The sequence below is a fragment of the Platalea leucorodia genome (assembly GCF_965183815.1).
Source record: "Platalea leucorodia genome assembly, chromosome: 9".
NCBI classification, from domain to species: Eukaryota; Metazoa; Chordata; class Aves; order Pelecaniformes; family Threskiornithidae; genus Platalea; species Platalea leucorodia.
The window spans coordinates 235,175-255,775 of NC_138831.1; the positions used below are offsets into that span (position 1 = coordinate 235,175).

At 37.0% G+C, this 20,601-nt stretch overlaps 1 protein-coding gene across 1 annotated transcript in view; it reads left to right on the plus strand.

The window, feature by feature from the left end:
- Window positions 1-1,200: 1,200 nt before the first annotated feature.
- Window positions 1,201-20,601, plus strand: part of CACNA2D3 (calcium voltage-gated channel auxiliary subunit alpha2delta 3) — a gene marked incomplete at both ends in the record, with an annotated part of 457,978 nt that continues 438,577 nt past the window's right edge. Inside the window, 2 exons of the mRNA XM_082321351.1 lie at window positions 1,201-1,319; window positions 1,934-2,015. Coding sequence (XP_082177477.1) covers window positions 1,201-1,319; window positions 1,934-2,015 — 201 coding nt within the window. The remainder of the gene's footprint in view (window positions 1,320-1,933; window positions 2,016-20,601) is intronic.

Here is a 20,601-nt window from a genome sequence, read left to right on the forward strand (position 1 = left end):
AGCACAAATTAATATTTTATTCATAGGCTCGAGTCAGTTAGCCTGCATTGATTTACTTATGCTGCATTTCTTTTCATTCATAAGCCTTTGCTAGTCCCGATCTCTTGGATAGCGACTCGCTGCAGCGCTCAGGCGTGGGAGGAAGCAGCAAACGTGCCTTTATGCGCAAGGGCGTGCTATATATGACTCAATTAAATGTGCGAGCCTGACCTAAACCCGGGGCTTGCTCCGGGAACCCGCTGCTCCGGCTCATCAGCGATGCTACCTCGGCGGGGATTGCTCTTCTCCTCCTGCCGTCCGTCTGCGCCCTCCTCGGTGCGGCTCCGCGGCCGGGATGCTGGGCGCTCTCGGCGCAAAGGGCTGAGCTCCGTCCATCCGTCGCCTCTCCGGGCTGTGTGACAGATGCTTGTCATGCAGCGGGGCCCTGCCTGAATTGGCCGGGTCTCCGGTGGGTGTGCACGGCCCCCCACCCCCCCGCCCCTGCCAGCCCTGCCGAGCCCTCCCTAGCTCAGCCCCCGGCAATGTGCAGTGCTCTCTTCTTGCCTTCCTGGAAGGGCTCAACTACACTTTCAGCTCCTCCAGACTTTCTCTGCTTTTGCCATACAGAGGCACCCTCCCTCTGGTCCAGCTCCTCCTGTGCCTGCCTTTCTGTCTCCGCGCTATCCCGTTAAAAGGCTGCTGCTCCTGCTCCACTGAACCAGTGCATTGGCTGACTTGATCTGGGATGAAGGCTGGAGGTTACCGGCGAGGGAAAGGAGAACTGTAGTCAGCTTTCCATTTGCAAAGTGAGCAGTAATTGCAAGAAGACAGCCTCCCCAGTTGGAATCAATAGTCTGCTTTCTTGCTGCTAAGGGCACTTTGGAGCAGCAGTAGGTCACTGAAGTAACTCCAGCACACTGCTGACTGCGGAGTTGTAAAGAACTACATGCAAGTGGCTGCAGTAGTGCTGGAAAACGCTTTGCTGTTACCAGGGACACAATAGTTTTCAAGTCATTAGAGCTTCGCTTCTGGTCCTCTCCTTCCATTACACAGAGAAGGGTCGTTCTTTGGAGGGATGAGAATGGAGCTGTGATTTCTTCCAGTGTTGTTCTAGTGGAGGGGGCAAGGGTGGGGAAAGAGGCTTTAGAAGCAAAACCCCGCTGCTGCTGCATTCAGCTTTACTTGAATTTCCCCAAATCTTTCCAGGCACAGCGAGGCACAATGCCAGAGAATCTGAGTCTTCTTCGGGCTTTTGGGGGGTTTTTCTTTATCTTCTGGACAGCTTTTAACACAGCCTTAGTGGATGTGGTTGGATCGGAGCAGCAGATCCCCTTGTCTGTGTAAGTGCTTTCATGCTATTGCTCTCAGGACCGTGTTCAAGGATGAGAACTTGACTGCTCAAGTTCTTACCTTTTGATATTGCAGATATTTGACTGTTCAAGGCACCTTTGCTCCTCAGTCAGCTGTGTTTAAAATGGTAGTCTCTAACACACTCAGCACTACTTTAATTTTATTGTAGGAGCATGTGTTGACGGAGTATGTGGCCGCAGAGTCTTAGTGCTTGTATTTACTGAAGTTGATGCTGTTATGTTAATTCCCTCTAATGTGAGAATTTACCATTCAGAGCTGTTCTGCCATTTTATCTGCTTCTTTCCTTTCAATGGATGTATGTTATATTGTGATAAAGCATGTTTCTCTACAAGTTGATTCTTTAAATTTAAACAGTGCAGGTTGGGCAGTTTCATATCAGAGGCCTTACCTTAGCACAGCATCTAGTTTGTGCTTATACTTGAACAGCTTTGCTAATTTTTTTGCTGTGCTTAGGTTCCTTAGTGAGCTCTTTAATGCAAAATTGCTAGGATCCCTCTGAGTGCAGCTGAAGCTGTTACAGTCTGTGTTGCTTGCTATGACATGTGTATTACATTTCTTCCTGTCTCATTTTTTTTCTTCACAGTGTAAAGCTCTGGGCCTCAGCATTCGGTGGGGAGATCAAATCTATTGCAGCCAAGTACTCAGGTTCCCAGCTCCTGCAGAAGGTAAGGATCTCTTCAGTTGTAATAAGGAAGGTCTTAACAGAGAAAATGGAGGCAGATTTAATTTTTTAAATGAATAGGAAAGCAGTGCTGTACATGCTTTGGTCCAAGATCTATTTTTGTATTGCATACCTGTTCCTGATGACTCTTTGTATTGCACTGCACTATCTGGAGAGTCCTTGATTAAACTGATATTTTTCTTTTTGGATGATTTTTTTTATCATCATTAGAAAGTAAACTCCAACAATTCTATTTCTTGAAGTCTAGGCTTCAGCCTAGATTGTGGGTTATTAATCTGGTTGCTGCATTGTGATGATGATGTTTCTATGTAGAAACAGCTGCTTCTTATGAAAAATGTTAACTTCGTTCAAGGATTAGAATTAGTGCATATTGTATTATTTTAGCCTGTGCTGTATGTACGCAATTCACTGTATCAGGACAAGGCGGCTGCACTGTTGTTTGTCATCTCTGCAGTTTTTACAATCCCATTATTCCCCCAATCATCTCAACCCAGTGCTGGGATGTATTACATCATTACAGATAAGAGGAATGAATGTCGTTATCTTCTTGCTCAGCTGCACAGCTGGGTAATAAGCTAGTGAAGTATTGCAAAAACTTGAGAAATTGGTATAAGTCTACATAATTGGGGCAGAGGGTAATGAGAAAGTGGATTTGAGTATTAGGTATGTGTCAAGGACTCTGTCTAATTTAAATATGCAACCTATAGTAAAGTTCTGTATTGTAGACAATTTATTTTTACATCAGTTACTGAAAAAAATACAATAAGGGCCTAAGAGGAACATGTTAAAGATTTTAAGACTGCGATTTTGTGGTATTTAATACGTGATCCTCAAAATGCAATATGGAAATAGAAAAAAATTGAGATATTCGCTGACTAGAGAGACACTCATTCAACCCATATGTTAAATTTCAGCTGTTTTTTTAGATGTGTGATTTTTTTTTAGTTCTGAGTAACATGTTGATTTTTTTTTAAATCTGATTATGAAGGAAGTTATTCTTTGAGCTTGTAGCACTTATTTTGAAAGGCTTGTATATGTGTGAAATGATGAAACGGACAGTATATGTAGCAGTTCAAATAAAAAGCTTATGCTATCCATGTAAAATGAAAGCGTTACTACTCTTACTACCTTTTGAGGCCATTAAATGGCTTCATTTCAATATATTGGGCAAACTTTTGATTTGAAAATCTGGACCTTCAGTATTTATTATACTTCTAGCTCATATTCTTTAAAGTCTGTAGTCTTATATCGTCACTTTTTTGTATGAACTCCTTAAATTTATAAAGCAGATGGCCCTTTCAGTTTTGATTAGTATCTAATCAAGTATTATTAAAAGGCTTTAATTTTTTATTGGGCCCTAACAAACAGGTACCTTTAACTTCGGAACCGTTCCATGCACAGCCATTTTTGCACTAATATGGCTTTAAAAATAAAATCCATCAAATGTAGATAGTCCAACATTTACTAGAAAAATATGGAATATACTGTGTTTTGCAATTGTGCTAAAATCTACAAAGAATCAGTATGAGATTCTTAATCGTTTTTCTTCCTCCATAGTAGATACTGCTGTCATCCCTTCGGTAATGTATTTTTTCCCTCTGAAGTAGCAAGGTTTCTTCCTATTGGTTGTTATAATTGTAGGTAATTGGAAGCTATTCACTTTACCTTTTCATCAGCATCCTTTCTATTTCACTAACAAATCTGTGCTCCTGTTTTTGAAGGTGGATGGTGTATGATCATTCCAAGCTATTTTGGCTTTGTTTCTTGCTTTTGTTATGATAGTTCATTACAGAATGAAAGAGGAAAACCAAAATGCAGATTTGACAGGTATTTGGAGCATTTTTATTCCTTTGTCACATCCCCTATTCTTCCCCCCTCTTCTGGTTACAGTAATTTTAGCAAACCTCTGGTGCTTTTTATTGCCAATTCCAAGTGTCTCTGTCCTTTTAAGCTTGCTATTTTTTGCTGTTGATCGTGGCAAATGAGCCTGGATGACAGATGACTTTAACATGTATCTTTTTGTATTGTTATAAAGTATATTTCTTTTGTAAGCTTGTGTGAATAAAAACATACGAGACTTCAAGATTTGCAAGTATTTTCAACATGCAAATTCAGTGGCAGAATTTGTCATGACAATTAAGGAAGTGATAGCACAGTAGGGCTCTAAATGCAAACACCTTTTCCTGCCCCCTGCCTCCCCACTAGCCAGGCATCAAGAATCCATTTGGTGTTCACTGTGAGCTCTGGGTGATCAGAGTCAGTGTCTTAAGTCAAGATTCCACTTTTAGCAGCAGTGTGACTTCTAATATTACTGGAGGAATCCACATTTTCTGATTATGAATTAAACATCGTTAAACAAATGAAGATATAAAATGTGTGTATAATTATGTATCTGGGCAGTATAGATTTCTCAATTACCAACTGTTTTGTAGTGCCATTTAGTTTAATAAAGGCTTGCCAAATGAAAAATTAATGTAAAGGTTACTTGATTCATTTTGTTAGCATATATAGGGAGCATTACTTTCAAAGGAATGCGTTTGAAATAGAGGCATGATTGATATTCTCTACTGCCCAAATGTTTTACACATTAAGAGTCATTTGACCCATACTAAAATTCCATTGAGCCAATGAAGTTATGTGAGATAGTCAGTAAAGCAAAATTTTGCCAGGTTATAGCTGTGAATATTGATTTAGTTATTGCAATTCTTAAGTCTTGCTGTACTATGAACATCAGATGAAGTAACCAGCATTGCTGTTGAGTTTCAAAACAATGCGTAAGAATATTTTTGTCACTTTTTGAAACTATGTTTTTTTTTAAAAAAACACTGCTTACCTTATCTTAATTGAATGTTTTATTATTTTATTGAATTATAATAATCTTACCCAAGTATGTTGTTCTGCCTCTTAAGAGTCTACGGGATATATTATTTTTCCTGAAATTGGTGTTAGGTGAAATACAGACACTTGTAAATAGCTCAGAAAATAATAATAATAGTTCAGTAAATAATTTCTGAAATGATGATCAGCTTTTAAGCAAAATTAGCACTTAAAAAATGTAGCATTTTAATGTTCTACTACTTGCTTTCAAAGTGAAGGAAGAACAATCAGTGTTCAAAAATCCATACGGAAAACTTAGGAATAATAGTATCCTATTTTCATCTGATTTATGGAGGTTTTACAGCTGTCATATAGATTTGGCAGCATACAAGAAGGTGCTTGGTGCTGTAGACACATGCGTACTCTTACCTAGTTAGCAAATACTGCTGGGGTCTAAGAATTGATTGCAATTTTAATTGTCTCTTAGGTGCTTATGTTTTTTTTTTTCCTTAGACTTTCAAAAGACATCTGCCTGATTTGAATCTTGACCCTTCTTTAAACATGTGTGTTTGGAGGGTGTGTGTTGTGTTGTGTGTTTGTGTGTTGTGTTCTTTTTTTCTTTTTTTTTTTCTTTTTTTTTTTCTTAACCACTCTGATTATGTTTAGTGAATACTGTAGTAAATGTGAGAGTGTAGCCCACTGGCCAAGCCAGACTTTAAGTGTAGGGTACAAAGCAAGGGTTAGATGCCAGGAAGACATTCACTTCAGCTGCTGTGATTAGAAGTTTGGAGGAAGAGACTTTGGGGAATGCTACTGTTCACATTACAGCGTCTGTGATAATAATGTGTTGTAAAATAATAGTAGTAATAAAATGGAAGCAAAAAATGCAGGTAATGTGCCTTCTGTTAGTGTTAAAAATAATTGTTGTTACACCGTAAAGTTTTTCTAATATCAAAAAAGTGTCTGATTCTCTAAAAATGCAGGGTGGTCTATGCTTTCTCAGATTTCTTTTGGAAAGCCTACTTTTTTTTTTTATATTCTCAGCTTTGATAATTCTTGGTTTGGTCCTGAATAGTCAATATTATTTTATTGCAAATGTAGGAACAGTTTCTAACTGAAAAGAAACTTTTATTTATTGCTTCTGCCTTAGAGGTTTCTTAGTGAAGACAAGCTTGTTTAAGGCTGTCTCAGATTTTTCTTAGTAAGTCGTCTGAATCGTCACTGTTATGTAAGCACTGACTGCTGTGGTCTCAAGCAGTCGGCAGTCTGCATCTGCCTACTCCTTGCAACAAATTCACTGTCTTAGGAGTCTCAAACTATTGTTTTTTCTCGAAGCAGGTTTTCAATCAGTATAGCATTCCTATTTTTAAAGGTTCAGAATTGCATTTTGTCTTACTGACTAGATTTGGTGCTGTATCTTGTTTCTTACAACTATGGAAATGTCAGTGCAAGCCTAATACAACAGGATGATTTAGATCAATTAGCATTCAGCTGGTGTATCTGATTCATGCAGTACATCTATCTTTAGTTTTAAATCGTATAACAGTGACTTAAATTCTTAGAGAAGTTTAGTCCAATCATCTTGACATTAATTGCTTTTCTTTTATTCAGCCTTATGTTGGTTTTGGTCTTTGTAGGCTGTTTCTTCTTTACTTGAGACACTGCAACTACTGCTTTGAAGGAAGGGTTGCTAAGATTGAGACATGCAGTTAAAGGTATAGACATAGACTGGCATCTTGGATATCAATTTAAATTTTTGCCAGCTGAGCAATTCTAAAACTGCAAAAATAATACTGATTCTGTTTTCCATCATAAATAGGAGAAAAATGGTCAAAAAACTGTAGACATATGACTGTTTAAAAAAAAAAAAAAAAAAAAACAAAACAAAACCAAAAAACCCAAAAAAACAACAACAAAAAAAAAACCAAAAAGAACCATCACCCCCTGCAAAAACCCCAAACCAGTAGCACCTGCCCCAACCAACCAACAACAACAAAAAAAAACAAACCCAAAAAACCCCAAAACAACCCCACCAAAAAACCCAAACTCAAAAAACCACCAGCTGGCTAAATGGTATAGAGTTTACCAAAAGCTCTATTCGGAGTTAATTCATTATAATTTAAAGTCCTGAAATCTGGATTATGTAAAATATGTCTCCTAGCACTGAATTAAAATCAAGCATTAGAAAAAAAAATAAATACGAATCTGAGAATCTTAAATCACTTTTAATTCTGATGATTAATGCAAATGATGTTTTGGAACTTGCGGAGCTTCAACCTCCATCCCCTTTAATTCTTACAGATCTTTGGGCTACATAAATCACAAGGTTATTCTCTGTGCCAAACTAGTTACGGAGCATTTCAGTGTGTTTGGTGAAGTATTTAATGTTATTGTCTGCAGACATAAAGGTAAAATCTTTTGGATAGATATTTTGATTTTTCTTTGTTCAAGAAAAATATAATCAAACACATTCATATGCTACTAATGTATTAGGTGGAAAAACTAGCTGGGTCCAATACTAATTTTCAGGTAGCATATTGATCTGTAGTAATATCACAGTGCTATCAAACTTCCAATAGCATGGTGTCTTTTTCTCAATAACAGAGAATATTTTTTTCTTCTTTCTTGTAACAAAGTTCTGCTTCTCTGAAGGTATTGGAAAATTTTCTTTGCCGTCAGTGAAGTTAGAACTGCATTTTCAATCATCTGTGGTCTTATTCTCATCTCCCGTTCGAATGTTATGGCAGGAGTAATAATTTCTTGGTGTTGGTAGTATTTTTAAAATGTAGTCTAAATCAGCCTGAATATTAATCATTATGTTTTATATTTCTCTTTAACTAAAAGCAAAGCCCTGTTTTAAGCCATGGTGAATTCATGCTCTTCTGCTATCAGCACTTTATTTTGCAGTATTTTCTGTCTTTCTGGGTTTTGCAAGCACAGCATGATCCTCTTACTTCTGTTATTGAAAGTAAATATATTCTATTGTTAATACGTAATAGAAATATGAGATGGCTTCAGTAAGTTTGATACATGTGTTACACTTTGAATAATGTCTTTTAATATGGAAATTATTGAGTGGACAATCCAACTGGAAAACATCAGATCTTGAAAGGAAATGAATGCTAATTCCCTTGCTTAATGTGTTTATGATTGTTTGTTTTTGGATCCTGTATTGGAAAATGCTTACATTTCAAGGTTAAAAGAGCCAGTCTCCATGCAAATTATCTTGACAGTGAAGGTATGTAGAGCCATGAATAGATGCCGCATTGTAGTAGATTCACTTTTAAGCAACTGCTAATCAATACTCTACACTTCCAAATGTCATTACTGTTCTGTAGGGTACAATTTTTTTGTTGCTGATAAGTGGTTACACATTGTACAACACAAATTATATATTGATAGGATAGACTGTATTTTAGGTTGCTGTAGAAGCTTCAACAAAAGGTCTTCATGAAATACTTTGATTAAGATGTTGCTCTCATAAAGTTCCATTTTGCTTTTTCTATGTATAATGTTTTTCCAAAATTGCATGGATGTTTTTGTGAGCCTATTTAGCATCTGCCCAGTTCATTTCTAAACTTTAAGTACCTTTTTAGAGTGAATGACAAAATCCACTCCTAGACTAATTAGACTAACTTCTATGTAAGTAGATATTTGTAATCTTGTATAGATGCCCTCAGAGAGACTGAACTCTCTTGCACTAGCTTCCTGTTATACTTGAGGTTTCCTGTTCCTGCTAGGAACACATATTAGTTTTTCTCTTGTATTGCTTTTCACACTGATTCCTTTTGCACTTACTACAAGCAAGGGTTATTCTCTCTCCTCTCTCTATTGACTCTCTCCCCTTCCCCCCCCTCATAACCCATTATGGATGTGTCAAGACACTGATTTACAGAAGTCATCAGCAGAGGAAGTCACAGACTTCAAGCGTTCTTGCTGCTTTTGGTATCTGTGGCTATTGTGAATATACTGAGGGGATGAGGAATGTTTTACCCTCAAAGATTCGTGCGATCTGTTACCTTTTACCTGCTCCCCATTTCTGCTGTTTTTTCTGGTAAAATGGCTCGTGGTGGCTATCTTTAATCTCTGTAGAGAGCTGAGAATTGACTGGGAACCTCATGTATGGTAAAGGATGTGTCAAATCCATATTTATGAGACAAGAAATATTCTAAACCGTAGAAACTTTTAAAGGTAAGATACTTATGTCACATAAACAGAGGGGGGACAACGAGTCCTGAATTCCAAAAAAACCTTTCAGTGTCTGATGCAGAAAGATATGCTGTGTGAAAGAGAGAATAACCTTCAATTAAGCTAGAAAACTGGAGGTGGAAAAAAAACCCCAAATTTAAAAAAAAGTGTATTTTCTTTTGTACAGAGGAAGAAAGTGTGGAGAAATGTAAACAGGGCAGGAGGGAGGGAAAAGAGGAAGAAGAACTAGGTCTGTTTCACTAGACAGTGATTTAGTGCCATGGGCCGAGCTGTGCCGGAGCAAAGCTAGTAAAAACTTGAAAGGAAATATGGCAACATTCTTCACATGCAGAAAACCAGGAAGAAGAATGAATGTGTCCCCGCTATCCATGGTAGATGAACAAGAACTGGTCTTTAAACAGAAGAATTAGTTATTCTTACTATCAAAATTTTTTTTTGTGTACTGAGAGAAAACATTGGAATAGTGTGGAACTCTTGCAGGGTGGGTTTTCAGAGCAGGTTACCTGCCATTACGTAGATCTTGTTGAACTGCCTTATATTGGGAAGATGAGCTACATAATCCTTTGTTTTGGAGTTGTCTTTATTTTGGACTATAAGCAATGAAAGTAATTGTGTTTCTTCTTTGTTTTTATCTAAGCACAGTTAAGCTATGTGCCTTTATCTTCTTAAGACACAGCTGGGGAGTCCCTCAACATTCAGAGCAGAAACAGGTTATAAAACACTGTCATTATTGTTGTACAGGTTGGCTGAATGCTTGCCTTTCTCCCTGCCCCCCCCCCCCCCCCATAAGCATACAATCAAATGATCATCTTATCTCTTACAAGACAGTGTGATGTTCCATTGAGAGAGAAGGAAATGGCTTATTCGTTATGTACCTGCCACATATTCTAGTGCTTTGCTATCAGCAATTGTTGGTATCTAGTAAAGTTTGTTCTTAACTCTTCTTACTCTTCAAGAGTCCTTCCTAAGCACTACTTAGGCTGAACTTTTGCTTTTTTAGGTAAAGCCTGTTTGGTTGGTTTGATAGAGTCATGAAGACACATAGGTCCTGGCAATGACTCTTAATCAGGAAAGTGTTTGGCAAGCGGTTGTTTCTAGCCATTTGTTCTATCTCTCAAGATTCCTGAAAGAACCATAAAGAATTAAACCAATACATTTCACTAAGGTGATCAAAACGATTTTGAAAGTAATAGAAGGTGTTCTCCTTGTTGGAGCATTTGCCCCTACTCCTGTTCTGCTTTTGCCATCCTTAATTTGACGTGTTGTTTTATTGTTGTCGTTGTCTCTAGCTCCCTGTCTCCTCTTTCTGAACCACCTTATTTATCTTATATTTGAATCTTTTTGTTTTGAAATGGGCAGATGTTCTAGAGAAATGTTTTCTTCTCAGACTGATGCCAAAGATTTTGCATAAATGAGTTTGCAGAGTACAGGAGGCACTTAAAAAGATAGCTATTAGTATTTATCCTTCAAAATAGATTATGAGATCTTAAAGCACCCAAGTTAAGGGAGTAAAAGATGCAAGAAAAAGTTGTTCTCTGGTCCATTAACAAAACAAATCATATGGTGACCTAATCTAGTTCTTAAGATTGGGGATATAATGTGAGAAGTACGTGTGTATAATTCATTCAGTGTATCAGGGCTTAACGTGTGCATCCTGTTGATTGTTCATTGGTTAGCTTGTTTATATGTATGACTGACAGTAGCTTCCTTATTGAAGCTTTCCTCTTAGTTTTTAGGAAAGGGTGGAAATTACTTTTGAGCTTCTAATAGCCTCATGAAATGTTTTCCTTTGGTGTACTCAAAATATGGAGTTGACAGGCTTCCCTGAATTTTGTGCAGGTGGCAGATTCCTTATTATGTTAACACTGTTCCTCTATAACATGCAAGTTGAGTAGATCTCCTCTGATTAATGTTCTTCTGAATACAGTGATATGGAATTTAAAAATTCTAATTGTGCTCTTACAACTGAGACTTCTGTGTTTGGCACTAATGACTCATCAAAACTGGTTCTGGAAAAAACCCTCATCTTCCCCCTTTGCGCAACTGTCTTCCGCTTTGGAACCGTTTTTAATAATTTCTGGAATCGTAGAATAATTCATTCTAATTGTCTTTTAACTCAGCTTCCTGTGCAAAGTGAGGTCAATGCCGAAATCAGCACAGATTTCTTGGGGCTTTGTTGAGTCTGATCTTCAGAACCTTCAAGGACAGAAATACCGCAACCTCTTTTGTTCCAATGATTGACTCTGGATGAAAAGTTACTTACTTAAGCTGGAACTTCTCATTTCAATTTATGACTGCTATCTGTCACTTTTCCTACTGTGCACCTCCATAAATAGCCTTGGTTCGTCTTCTCCATAACCTCCTTGTAGGTATTGAAAGCCACGAGACTTTGTCATGCAGGCTTCTCTTAGGCCCCAGTCATAGATGACAATATACCACCTTTTAGTTGCTTCATCAGGTCTCAACGCTATCTTTTCTGATCCGTTCTTTTAAAATAGTTTGCACTAACATTACAGGTTCTTAAACTGAACTCTGCTGTTTAATGTTCAGGTGGGCTTTTTTCCACAGACATTCCTGTTCTCACAATAAGAGTATGTAACTGTTCTCATAATTACAAAGTCGCAAGAGTAATTTCCACTAAGTTGATTGCATGAATTGGAGAAGTTTTTTCTTAATTTGTCATGGTAACACAGGAATTTCCCTTCTAATCTAGGGCTAAACAAAACCCTTTAGCTCCCTGTTTCTTCACTAGCTATTTTCTTTTACTATGTTTATCAGCTACAGTATCTTAAGTGAACTTAGTGTTGTACAGAAATAATTTGTCAGCTGGTAGAAGGTTTTATGTCTTATCGTCTGTTTTTACTTTAAATTATTCTACAGTAGCTGGCAAGGAACTGCTTTGTGCTTTTATACACAAACAAGGATGTGACTTGTTTTCCTAAAAAGCAGGAGTCAAAATTATGTAGTCATAGTATCTCTAGCCTGTTAGATAAGAGCACTGTGAAAACGCTGTTTGGAAGGCATTATGAAAACTTTGGTCAGGGCCACAGCATATAGTGTTCCTGTTGTTCCTCTAGGTCATACTTTAATGTTTGGCTATTCAATATTCTCCCAAGATTTTGTGTCAAGCTAAGATGCTGATTTTCAAGACACAAAAAAAAGGATCTACATACTACGGGTATTAAAATTTGATGTGTTGGGAACACATCATTGGTCACAAAATTAGATAATTATCTTTTATCTTCTAAAGTGACAAAGCTTCAAAGATGAAAAGCAGGAATATTCAAACTTCAGCTTTACCTTGAAGCTAAATGACTATCTTTATGACAGCTGTGCAAAATGTATGACTGCCGAGCTGTTCGTACATGATGCTATCGTATTACATTAATAGAAATTTTCACTGATAGTGAAAACTGGTAGGAGGCTAAGAGTAAAGCTTTATGTTATGACTTGCAGCCATTGACTATCTGCAACCAACAGATTTATTACCCCCTACGCACATCGTGCCTTTTACAATATCTTCTGCCATTTCTTCGACAAAGTACAAGAAAGATGATGATATAGATGGCACGATACAAAAAAAATCTGAGTACACACTTCACACTTCAGACTTCCACCTATCATTACCAACTGCAACACAATTTCGCAGTAAAAGTGGAGATCAGTTCTGACATCCACTTGGAACTTTCTGTGAAAAACGTTGCGGGGGGGAGGGATATGAAAGAAAACTGGAGGATCTCTGTTGGCCAGCTCAGATTTTAATTTTCCTATTAAAATCAAGGCAGCAGACTGAGATTCAGATATATCTGGCTGCTTATCCTAGGTCTGTGGTAACTTTCTTGATGGTCTGCTTAAGCCACATAATCTTCGTGGCCAAAACTCAGTGAAGCCCTTAAGCATGATATTAACTTAGCCTGTAATGTCACACATGCAAATCTGGCACTTGTAGTGGTGGTAGGATTTCATCCAGCATGCCAGAAGCCTTGAATTGAAAGTTAAAACTGCAGACGTGATTTCCACCCCTCTAGCCCCCAAAAATGGAGGCATCTTTGCCTAACTTTTCCATGTAAAATGAGCCTAGTAATACTGCCTTTTTCCTTAAATTTCTAAGCCTTGAAATTGTTTGGATCAGGAGCAACACTTTTTTGTAGAGTGTTCAGCATATGGAGAGGATCAGGTGGTGAAGAACAGCACTAGCATATGGATATGTGAGTAAAGCAGAGTACATGGAATGGATCAGCTCTGAAAGCTACAAAGCATTAATTTTAACACACTTTTAAAATAAAAGTTCTTCGACTACTGAAAAGATAAATGGTTTCCTGTAACAGTCCTGAATAACTACAAAATTGATAGAAACCCTTGTATTTTTGCTGTTGATATTTGGTATCTGTAGTTGGCAATAAGTCTCCATATGGCATTGTGCTGGCAAGTGAAATTGAACCCTTTCTTGTCAGATAATTAATTCTTCCTATGCTTTGAATGCTAAGTGATATGGTATGCTGATATTAGAAAGTAATTTTCAATTTTGCAAATATTTTCTTCCTTCCCTTGTACGCGCTTTTTTTTCCACCCTGGTACTTCTTTCTTACTATCCGTTTTCCACATAACTACAGTTCCACACTATTAGTTCCACACTATTCTTTCATCTAGATCCTTCAGACAGACCTTTTCTGATTTTCTTCCAAGTGAGATCCAACCAATAAGACTCGTTACAGAGTCAAATTCACAAATGTCAAATGCAGTTAAATTGGGAATCAAACAATTTTCTTCATCCTTTTATGGGTAGCTGATTATTTTTGTCTATATTGCAATTACCATAGAAGTTTTATTTTCTGTGTACTTTCTCACTCTGTCCTTCTCTGTGCTCCTACTCGTTTATAGCCATTGCTTTTTTCCTCTGGAAATTTTTAGCATTAATGTATTTTTTTTCAGTGCCTTGAGCGAGTGTAATCATAATGCTGCAGTGAGGGATATGGTCAGCTGGAGAAAAATACGCAGAAATAAAATGAGTAATGGCTTAATAACACTTTAATGCATAAGAATGGGGGAAGGTTATGCAAATACAAGTGCTGTTCTTAAAATTATCTTTTCATTAAGTTATGATGTTTGAACCTTTAAAAGGAAGAATAAATACGTTAGGATCTACTAGTGCACTTTACACATTGTGAACATTATTGGAAAGAGAAGGTTGTTATTTTCCCCAGTGAAAGCCAGTATACTTAGTTGTACATTGGATGGCGTGTTCAGGAAGTGGGGGGGAGGCAGAAAGGGAGGGAGACAGGCTTCCCTTAAAAATTAAATGGAAATCTTCTGTCATAGCAGGGGAGGCATGTTTACAGCATCTTTCTGACAATATAAATTGCAGGGAGGAGTCAGTATCAGGAAGCTACTGCAGTCTGTTTAAAAACAGCTAAAGGCGAGAACAGGGACACGTAAAGGTAGTAAGATGAAGAGGAATGGAATGCATTTGGAGTAAGGAAGCAGAATGACTGAAGAAAGTGTTATTTTTTTCTCAGTATTTTAATACAATTGGAGAATGTATTCGTATGAAATTCAGTCAAAATCTGTATTGTGGTGATTATTTTTGACAAATCTATTAAATGAATAATTTTCATATTAAAAATATATAAGCCACAATCAGAAAGTCAAGTTTGCTATTTTTGAAATGCATGAGTACTGCATGATTTCAAAACTTTTGCCAAGAACTAAAATTAAGAGGAAATTACATGCTAAGAAACGTAAATTTCAATTCAGGAGAGGCATCTGAAATTAAACTGAGTATTTAGTAATGACCTAATTCCAACTTTTGTATTTGGCTTCCGTGATGCTTAAAATTTGAATGCTTTAACATGTTTTAAAAATTTGATGTTTGCTCTGCTGAAGTCCTTTATTCTGTACAGCCCCAGTGTAACAAGAATAGAGTTCAACTACATTCATAACTTGGCACTAATCCTGTCTGTCCACCCTAAGCATGTTATTAATGTAAATATATGTTTGTTCATTAGAACTTCCTCAGCATTACAAGATATCTGGGGAATTTTGTCTGAAAAAGAATGGTAGAAAGTGTCATTATATGTGGGATTGGGACCTATATTTATGTGTTGGAATAATTCAGATGTTAGTGTATAGAATTATTCATGTATGGCCATACTTATCTGATTGCATGCTGTTTATTTATCTTGGTTTATAAATATACAGGAGTTGTATAACTGAAAACTCTTAATTATTGTCAGACAAAACCAGCTGCTAACTCAACTCTTCTCAAGAATCTTCAGTAAAATGCACAACCTAAAAAATACTGTCTTGAAAAGTACAGAATTCCTATTCTTCACACAAATCCTCTGTGCCTTTCGGATGTCTTTCTCTCGAGTCTAGCAAAAACCTATGGCTTTCTGGTGGGACTAGAAGGACAGCAAATCCAGGCAACTGTACTGTGGCACCTGTGGCTTGTACTGCGGCTTGTACTGCTTGAACTTCACTTACAGTACAGTTCTGAATATTATAGGACAACTCTGTAACTGGGCAGAGACGATCCTTTCACATCTTAGTTACTGGTTGAAATGTTGATATGTTTCTTCGCTTTAGAAGCCTCAAAAGACCCTCCAGTCCTGGTTTTGCCCCTGACCTGTTAATTGACCTTGTGCAAATCAATTCTGATATATGTCTGATTCCATATTTATAAAGATGTGGAAAATTATGCTTACTGTCTGCAGTTTAAAAAAAAGAAGTTTTGATGACAGCTTGTGAGTAAAACTTTCTTTTGTGGCGTGTTTTTTTGGTGTGGTGTTTTTAGTTTTATGGTTTTGTTGTTGTGTGTTTGCCTTTTTTTTTTTTTTTTTAATGCCATCAAATATCACTTACTAGTATGTATTGATGAATGATTCATCTAGTTGACTGAACAGGTCAATTTTCTGTAACTTCCCATATAGTAGCAGTGCTGTCAAAGAACAGTCTTGGAGTCTGGATAATACAGCATCTGTTTCCAAAGGCTTAGAAACTTGAATGAAAACAAGGTGTGTGCAGGATTAACAGTATTATTTCAATCTCAATTAAGAGAAAGCTGATTACCACAACATTCAAATTCATCTCAGTTTGGGAGCAATTGAGGCAAATGCAGATGGGAGTTACTTTGCTTGTTGATATGACCAGCACCTCTGTCTTGTGCCTGAAATAAGGTCATTTTTGGTAATAGTATGCATGCTTTTAATGAAAAGTACTTGCATAAAGTGGTGATTAGCTCAAATACTGTAAAAAGAGTGGCTGATTCTGCGTTGATTGTCTAGGGTTCAAGTCATGAGTCCTGGTGAGAAATGATGTGAAGAAGAAAACTGAGGAAAGGAACTGCTGCTGGACTGGCAGCTAGTTAAGGTACATGCAAGTAAAAAAAAAAAAAAATTCCTTCATATATCTGGGATATACGAGTAAGTAGGTGATTGTATGCTGCCTTGCAAGCCTTTAAACCAGTACTTAAAATGCTGACTATTGTATAAATTGCAAAAGGATCGGATCTGCAATCTGGAAGTTTTTCTTTTATATTCACAATAGTCATGCACAGTAATGAGACTGTTATCTGTAATGAGATGGTGTTCTGTTGGAAAAGAGGTGTAGAATGTTTGAGGGTGCAATGTTCTTTAGACTGGAAAAAATGTTATGGCTTAAATACGAAGAGTAATTATAAATCTCCTTGATGGCTTCACATTAAGTCAAGCTGTAATTTATTTTAACTGCAAAAGTGTACGTACTTTGCCGATTTTTACTTTTTCTCCTTGGTGGGTAGGAGGTTAGAATTGAAAGATGGCCTTTGTTTCTGTGTTTAATTGCCTAAAAAGAAAAGTAACGCGAATAGAATCCCATTTCTTGTAGGTGAACAATAAAATAAGGTTCTCTCACTTAGTGCTTTCAACATATGCACTCCCTAATTCTTCTGTTTATTCCCTTCCAGAGGAGCTGGCAATCCTTCTGTGGCACTAGCTCTTCTCCTTCATTATGTCATGTATGAGGAATTGCTTTTATCCTTTTTAATATGAGTGGCTTGATATATACAATGTATCTTCTGCTTTTCTCCTTTCTGATACTTTTTAATTTCCTTCCTCCCCGCCAATCCTCTGTCCTCACTTCAGCTTTCTCGTATTATTTAATAATTGGCTTTTTCAGAATACAGCTTTTCTTAATCCTGTTTTCAGATTTACTCCTATGTATTAACTTAAAGAAATGATAGAAATGTACATATGTGTAGTAAAGCCATATTGATGAGTTCTGTTCCATTAGTACCTTCTCAGCTCTCTGAAATATCCCAATACCTCACTCTTAAGAAATATGATATCTAACCTTGATGGACATGGACCTCTCTATCTCTACCACTCTTATTCTACCTCTTAAATGCCTTTTGCTTTTGACGACATTTAGTCTAGAACTCCTCCTTGGTTGCAGAATGCAATCTCGTTTGCAAAGCGCAAATGACTCTGTTCATAGTGCATCTTTTTTTCATGCTGTTGCCCTAAATTCCTTCTGTAATCTCCAGTGCCCCACTGATACTTCCAGACAAAGGAAATTGTGAAAAAAATAGTAAAACATGGAAATTAATTTTTCATTTACCACTCTTTAAGCTTTTCAAAGTTGGAAGAATTGTTCGGGATACAAAGGAGGATGGGCAGGAAGGAGCGGGAAGAGACATTAATTAAAAGACAATTCTGATAAACCTTCATAACATTCTTTATTTCTCATACTGTTTTCTCTCACTACTGGCTTCTTGGTGTGGTGGCTTCTTTAACTTGATGATAAGGAAATGGGACTTGGGAGACCCAAGTTACTGTGTGTGTCACCAGGGCTGCTGGGTGATCTTGAGCAAATGATTCTCTCCTTCATACATTCTGTCTAGTAGCAATGTCTTTGAGACAGTCTAGCTCAGTTTTATGTTTTAATAGCTATCTGGTACTGTACATCTACTGGACAGTTGCAAAGGTGCTATCTGAAGTTTATTCTTGACTTGCCATTGTACCTACAGCTCTGTTACCAGGAGGATTGCAGCCCAGTCCTCCAGCACGATTCATTCAGGATATTCCTGTCACCTATTGCCACTTGCTGCAAAACCCACAGTTACACTGCACTAGTTTCAAGTTACTCCAGGTAGTTCAGAGACCAGTTCAAAATATATATATATATATATATTTCTAATTTAATTTGCTTTTTTCAAGAGTTCTTCATAGATCTTGCTTTCTTTTGTTCTTACTCCTCTTCAGGCATATAGGTCATATTGTTTGACCATACACTTGGTTAAACATAGAAGTATTTGAATGTATAGTAGTGAGATTTTTGAGTTAAATAAATAAAGCAGTTCGTTTTATGTAGGAAAGGTGGGTTTCTTACTAAGATAATATTCCCCCCCCCCCCTTATAATTTCATCTATTCCCCCGCCCTGGCCAAGAACCCCTTTTTCTGTCTCTCATCTGCAATAGTTATGATTGTGACTGGATCCTTATTTATTCTGGATGAGTGTTTGTCACATTACAATATCCTTTTTCAGGATCTGTTAAGAACCTAGGCTATGTTTGTGGAAGACTTTTCTGGGCTTTGAAACAGTATTATTGAAATAGCATGTATGTGTTTGAGCAAGAGTAAGAAACCACACAGAATTCCACAGAAAAGGGAATAGAGGATGTATGAAACAGCCTGCAACTGTAAAGCCCTATAAAAAGTGGTTGTTTTTTTTTTTTTTCTTTAAATGAACATGGTTGCCATTAAAAAATAGGTAATTGGATTGGTTTCTTTGTGCAACTCGTATGACCTTGAGCTAACTACTGTGCTAAAAAGGGGTAAGAATAGCTTTTGTATAGCTTTATGCCTCTCTTTTTTTTTATTCGGTGTTTAAAATTCTATTTTAAAACCTGTTGACCTGTCCTGTGTATGTCTTAATTTTTTTTTTCATTGGTACTGACTGAAAGATTTTACAAGATATGTCTATATGGTGGCCTTATGCCATCCTTAAAAAAACAAAACCAAACTGTATTACTGTCTGTGTTATGTAACTGTATAAAGCATTATGAGGTTAGATAAAAGAAGAGATAAAAGTTATAGGCCCATTTTAATACACCTTATTCTCTGAGATTGTGAAATTTATCACTAATGAGTGTTGCCTACCCTGTTGTCTATACTTTGTTTCCTCCATCTAAATAGTCCTTAAAAAATCAAATAATAAAACTGTGATATGATTCCAACTTTGGATAAGGATTACAGGACGAACTTGTCATTTACTTTTGTAGCCTGGATAACCACATAATTGGAGAACAAGTAGAAAGCTGATAGAGGAAAACAAACAAACAAACAAACCAAAAACCCAAAAACCAAAACAACAAAACACCTGTACAGATTCACCAATGTCCCATGTATTCATTATACATTCAAGGATTGCTCTACCTGTGCAGGGATAAAAATACCCAAGTACTGCAGCAAGATTTTGGATTGCAGGTGGTGTTTGTCCAGGCATGAAAAAAATCTCCCTTACTCTGGTCTTTCTGGAATGTGGAGAAATTGTGAAGAAAGATAGCTCTGTTGAGCTATATAAGTAGTCCCTTATGTAGTATATAGGTAGTCCATTATGAAACATAGAAGTAAAGGAAAAAGAAAAAGGCAGGTGAAATTGGATACCATGGTTCATTGTACTAGCCAAGCCAAGGCTCTTGTTGTCTGACCTTCTCAGAGTAGCATTTATCTTTGTTGTTGTTTTTTTTTTTAATATCATCTGGATCCTTTGACCTTTCAAAGGAGAATTCCTTTGCATATAAAAATAACCTTTGCACCTCCCTTACCAAAAAGGTGTTGCATACTTGTAAAAAAAATAAATAGAGGATTCTTGAGTTAAGCTGTTTGAAAACTTGTTTTCCATACACCTGGAAAAATATTCTTTTTGCTTCTGTTTCTTGACACTGAAATTTTTTAAGATTTTTTTTGGCAAAACTAGCAATGATAAAAAAAAAAAACCACACCACCCACCCCCCCCCCAAACCCCACAACAACCCCCCTTCCCCCCCCCCCCCCCCCCCCAAAACAAACCCAAAAAACCAAACAAGAAACATTCTAGGTATTAAAAGAGACCAAAAAGGTTTCAATCATCAGCTGGATATAGGTATTTTGACTTCCTCTTAAAAGAAAAATATTGAATCCGTTATTTAGAACTCGGTCTACCCTTTAGCTCATTCAAGGTGTTCCATTTGGGAGATGAAGTTAATTTGGTTTAATATGTATTATTTTAAACTAATAACAATGGCTATTTAGCCTTATTTTCTTGAATGGCCCCATTAGTTTAAAATGTGTTGAGCCAGGCTTCCGTTTTTTAAAATGTAAATACCCAACATTAATATGGTTTCAAAACTAGAATTGGAAATTTGTTGAGCTGAAAGAGAAGACAAAATCCGTAATGTCTGACTTCTCTAAGCAAAGTTGCTCAGAGAAGTGTTTTGAGGTTGGATATAACTTAAAATCGTTTGTAGAGGTAGTGTTATCAATACAGTGTCCTCTGACCTTTTTTCTTGCCTTGAGGCAGTGGA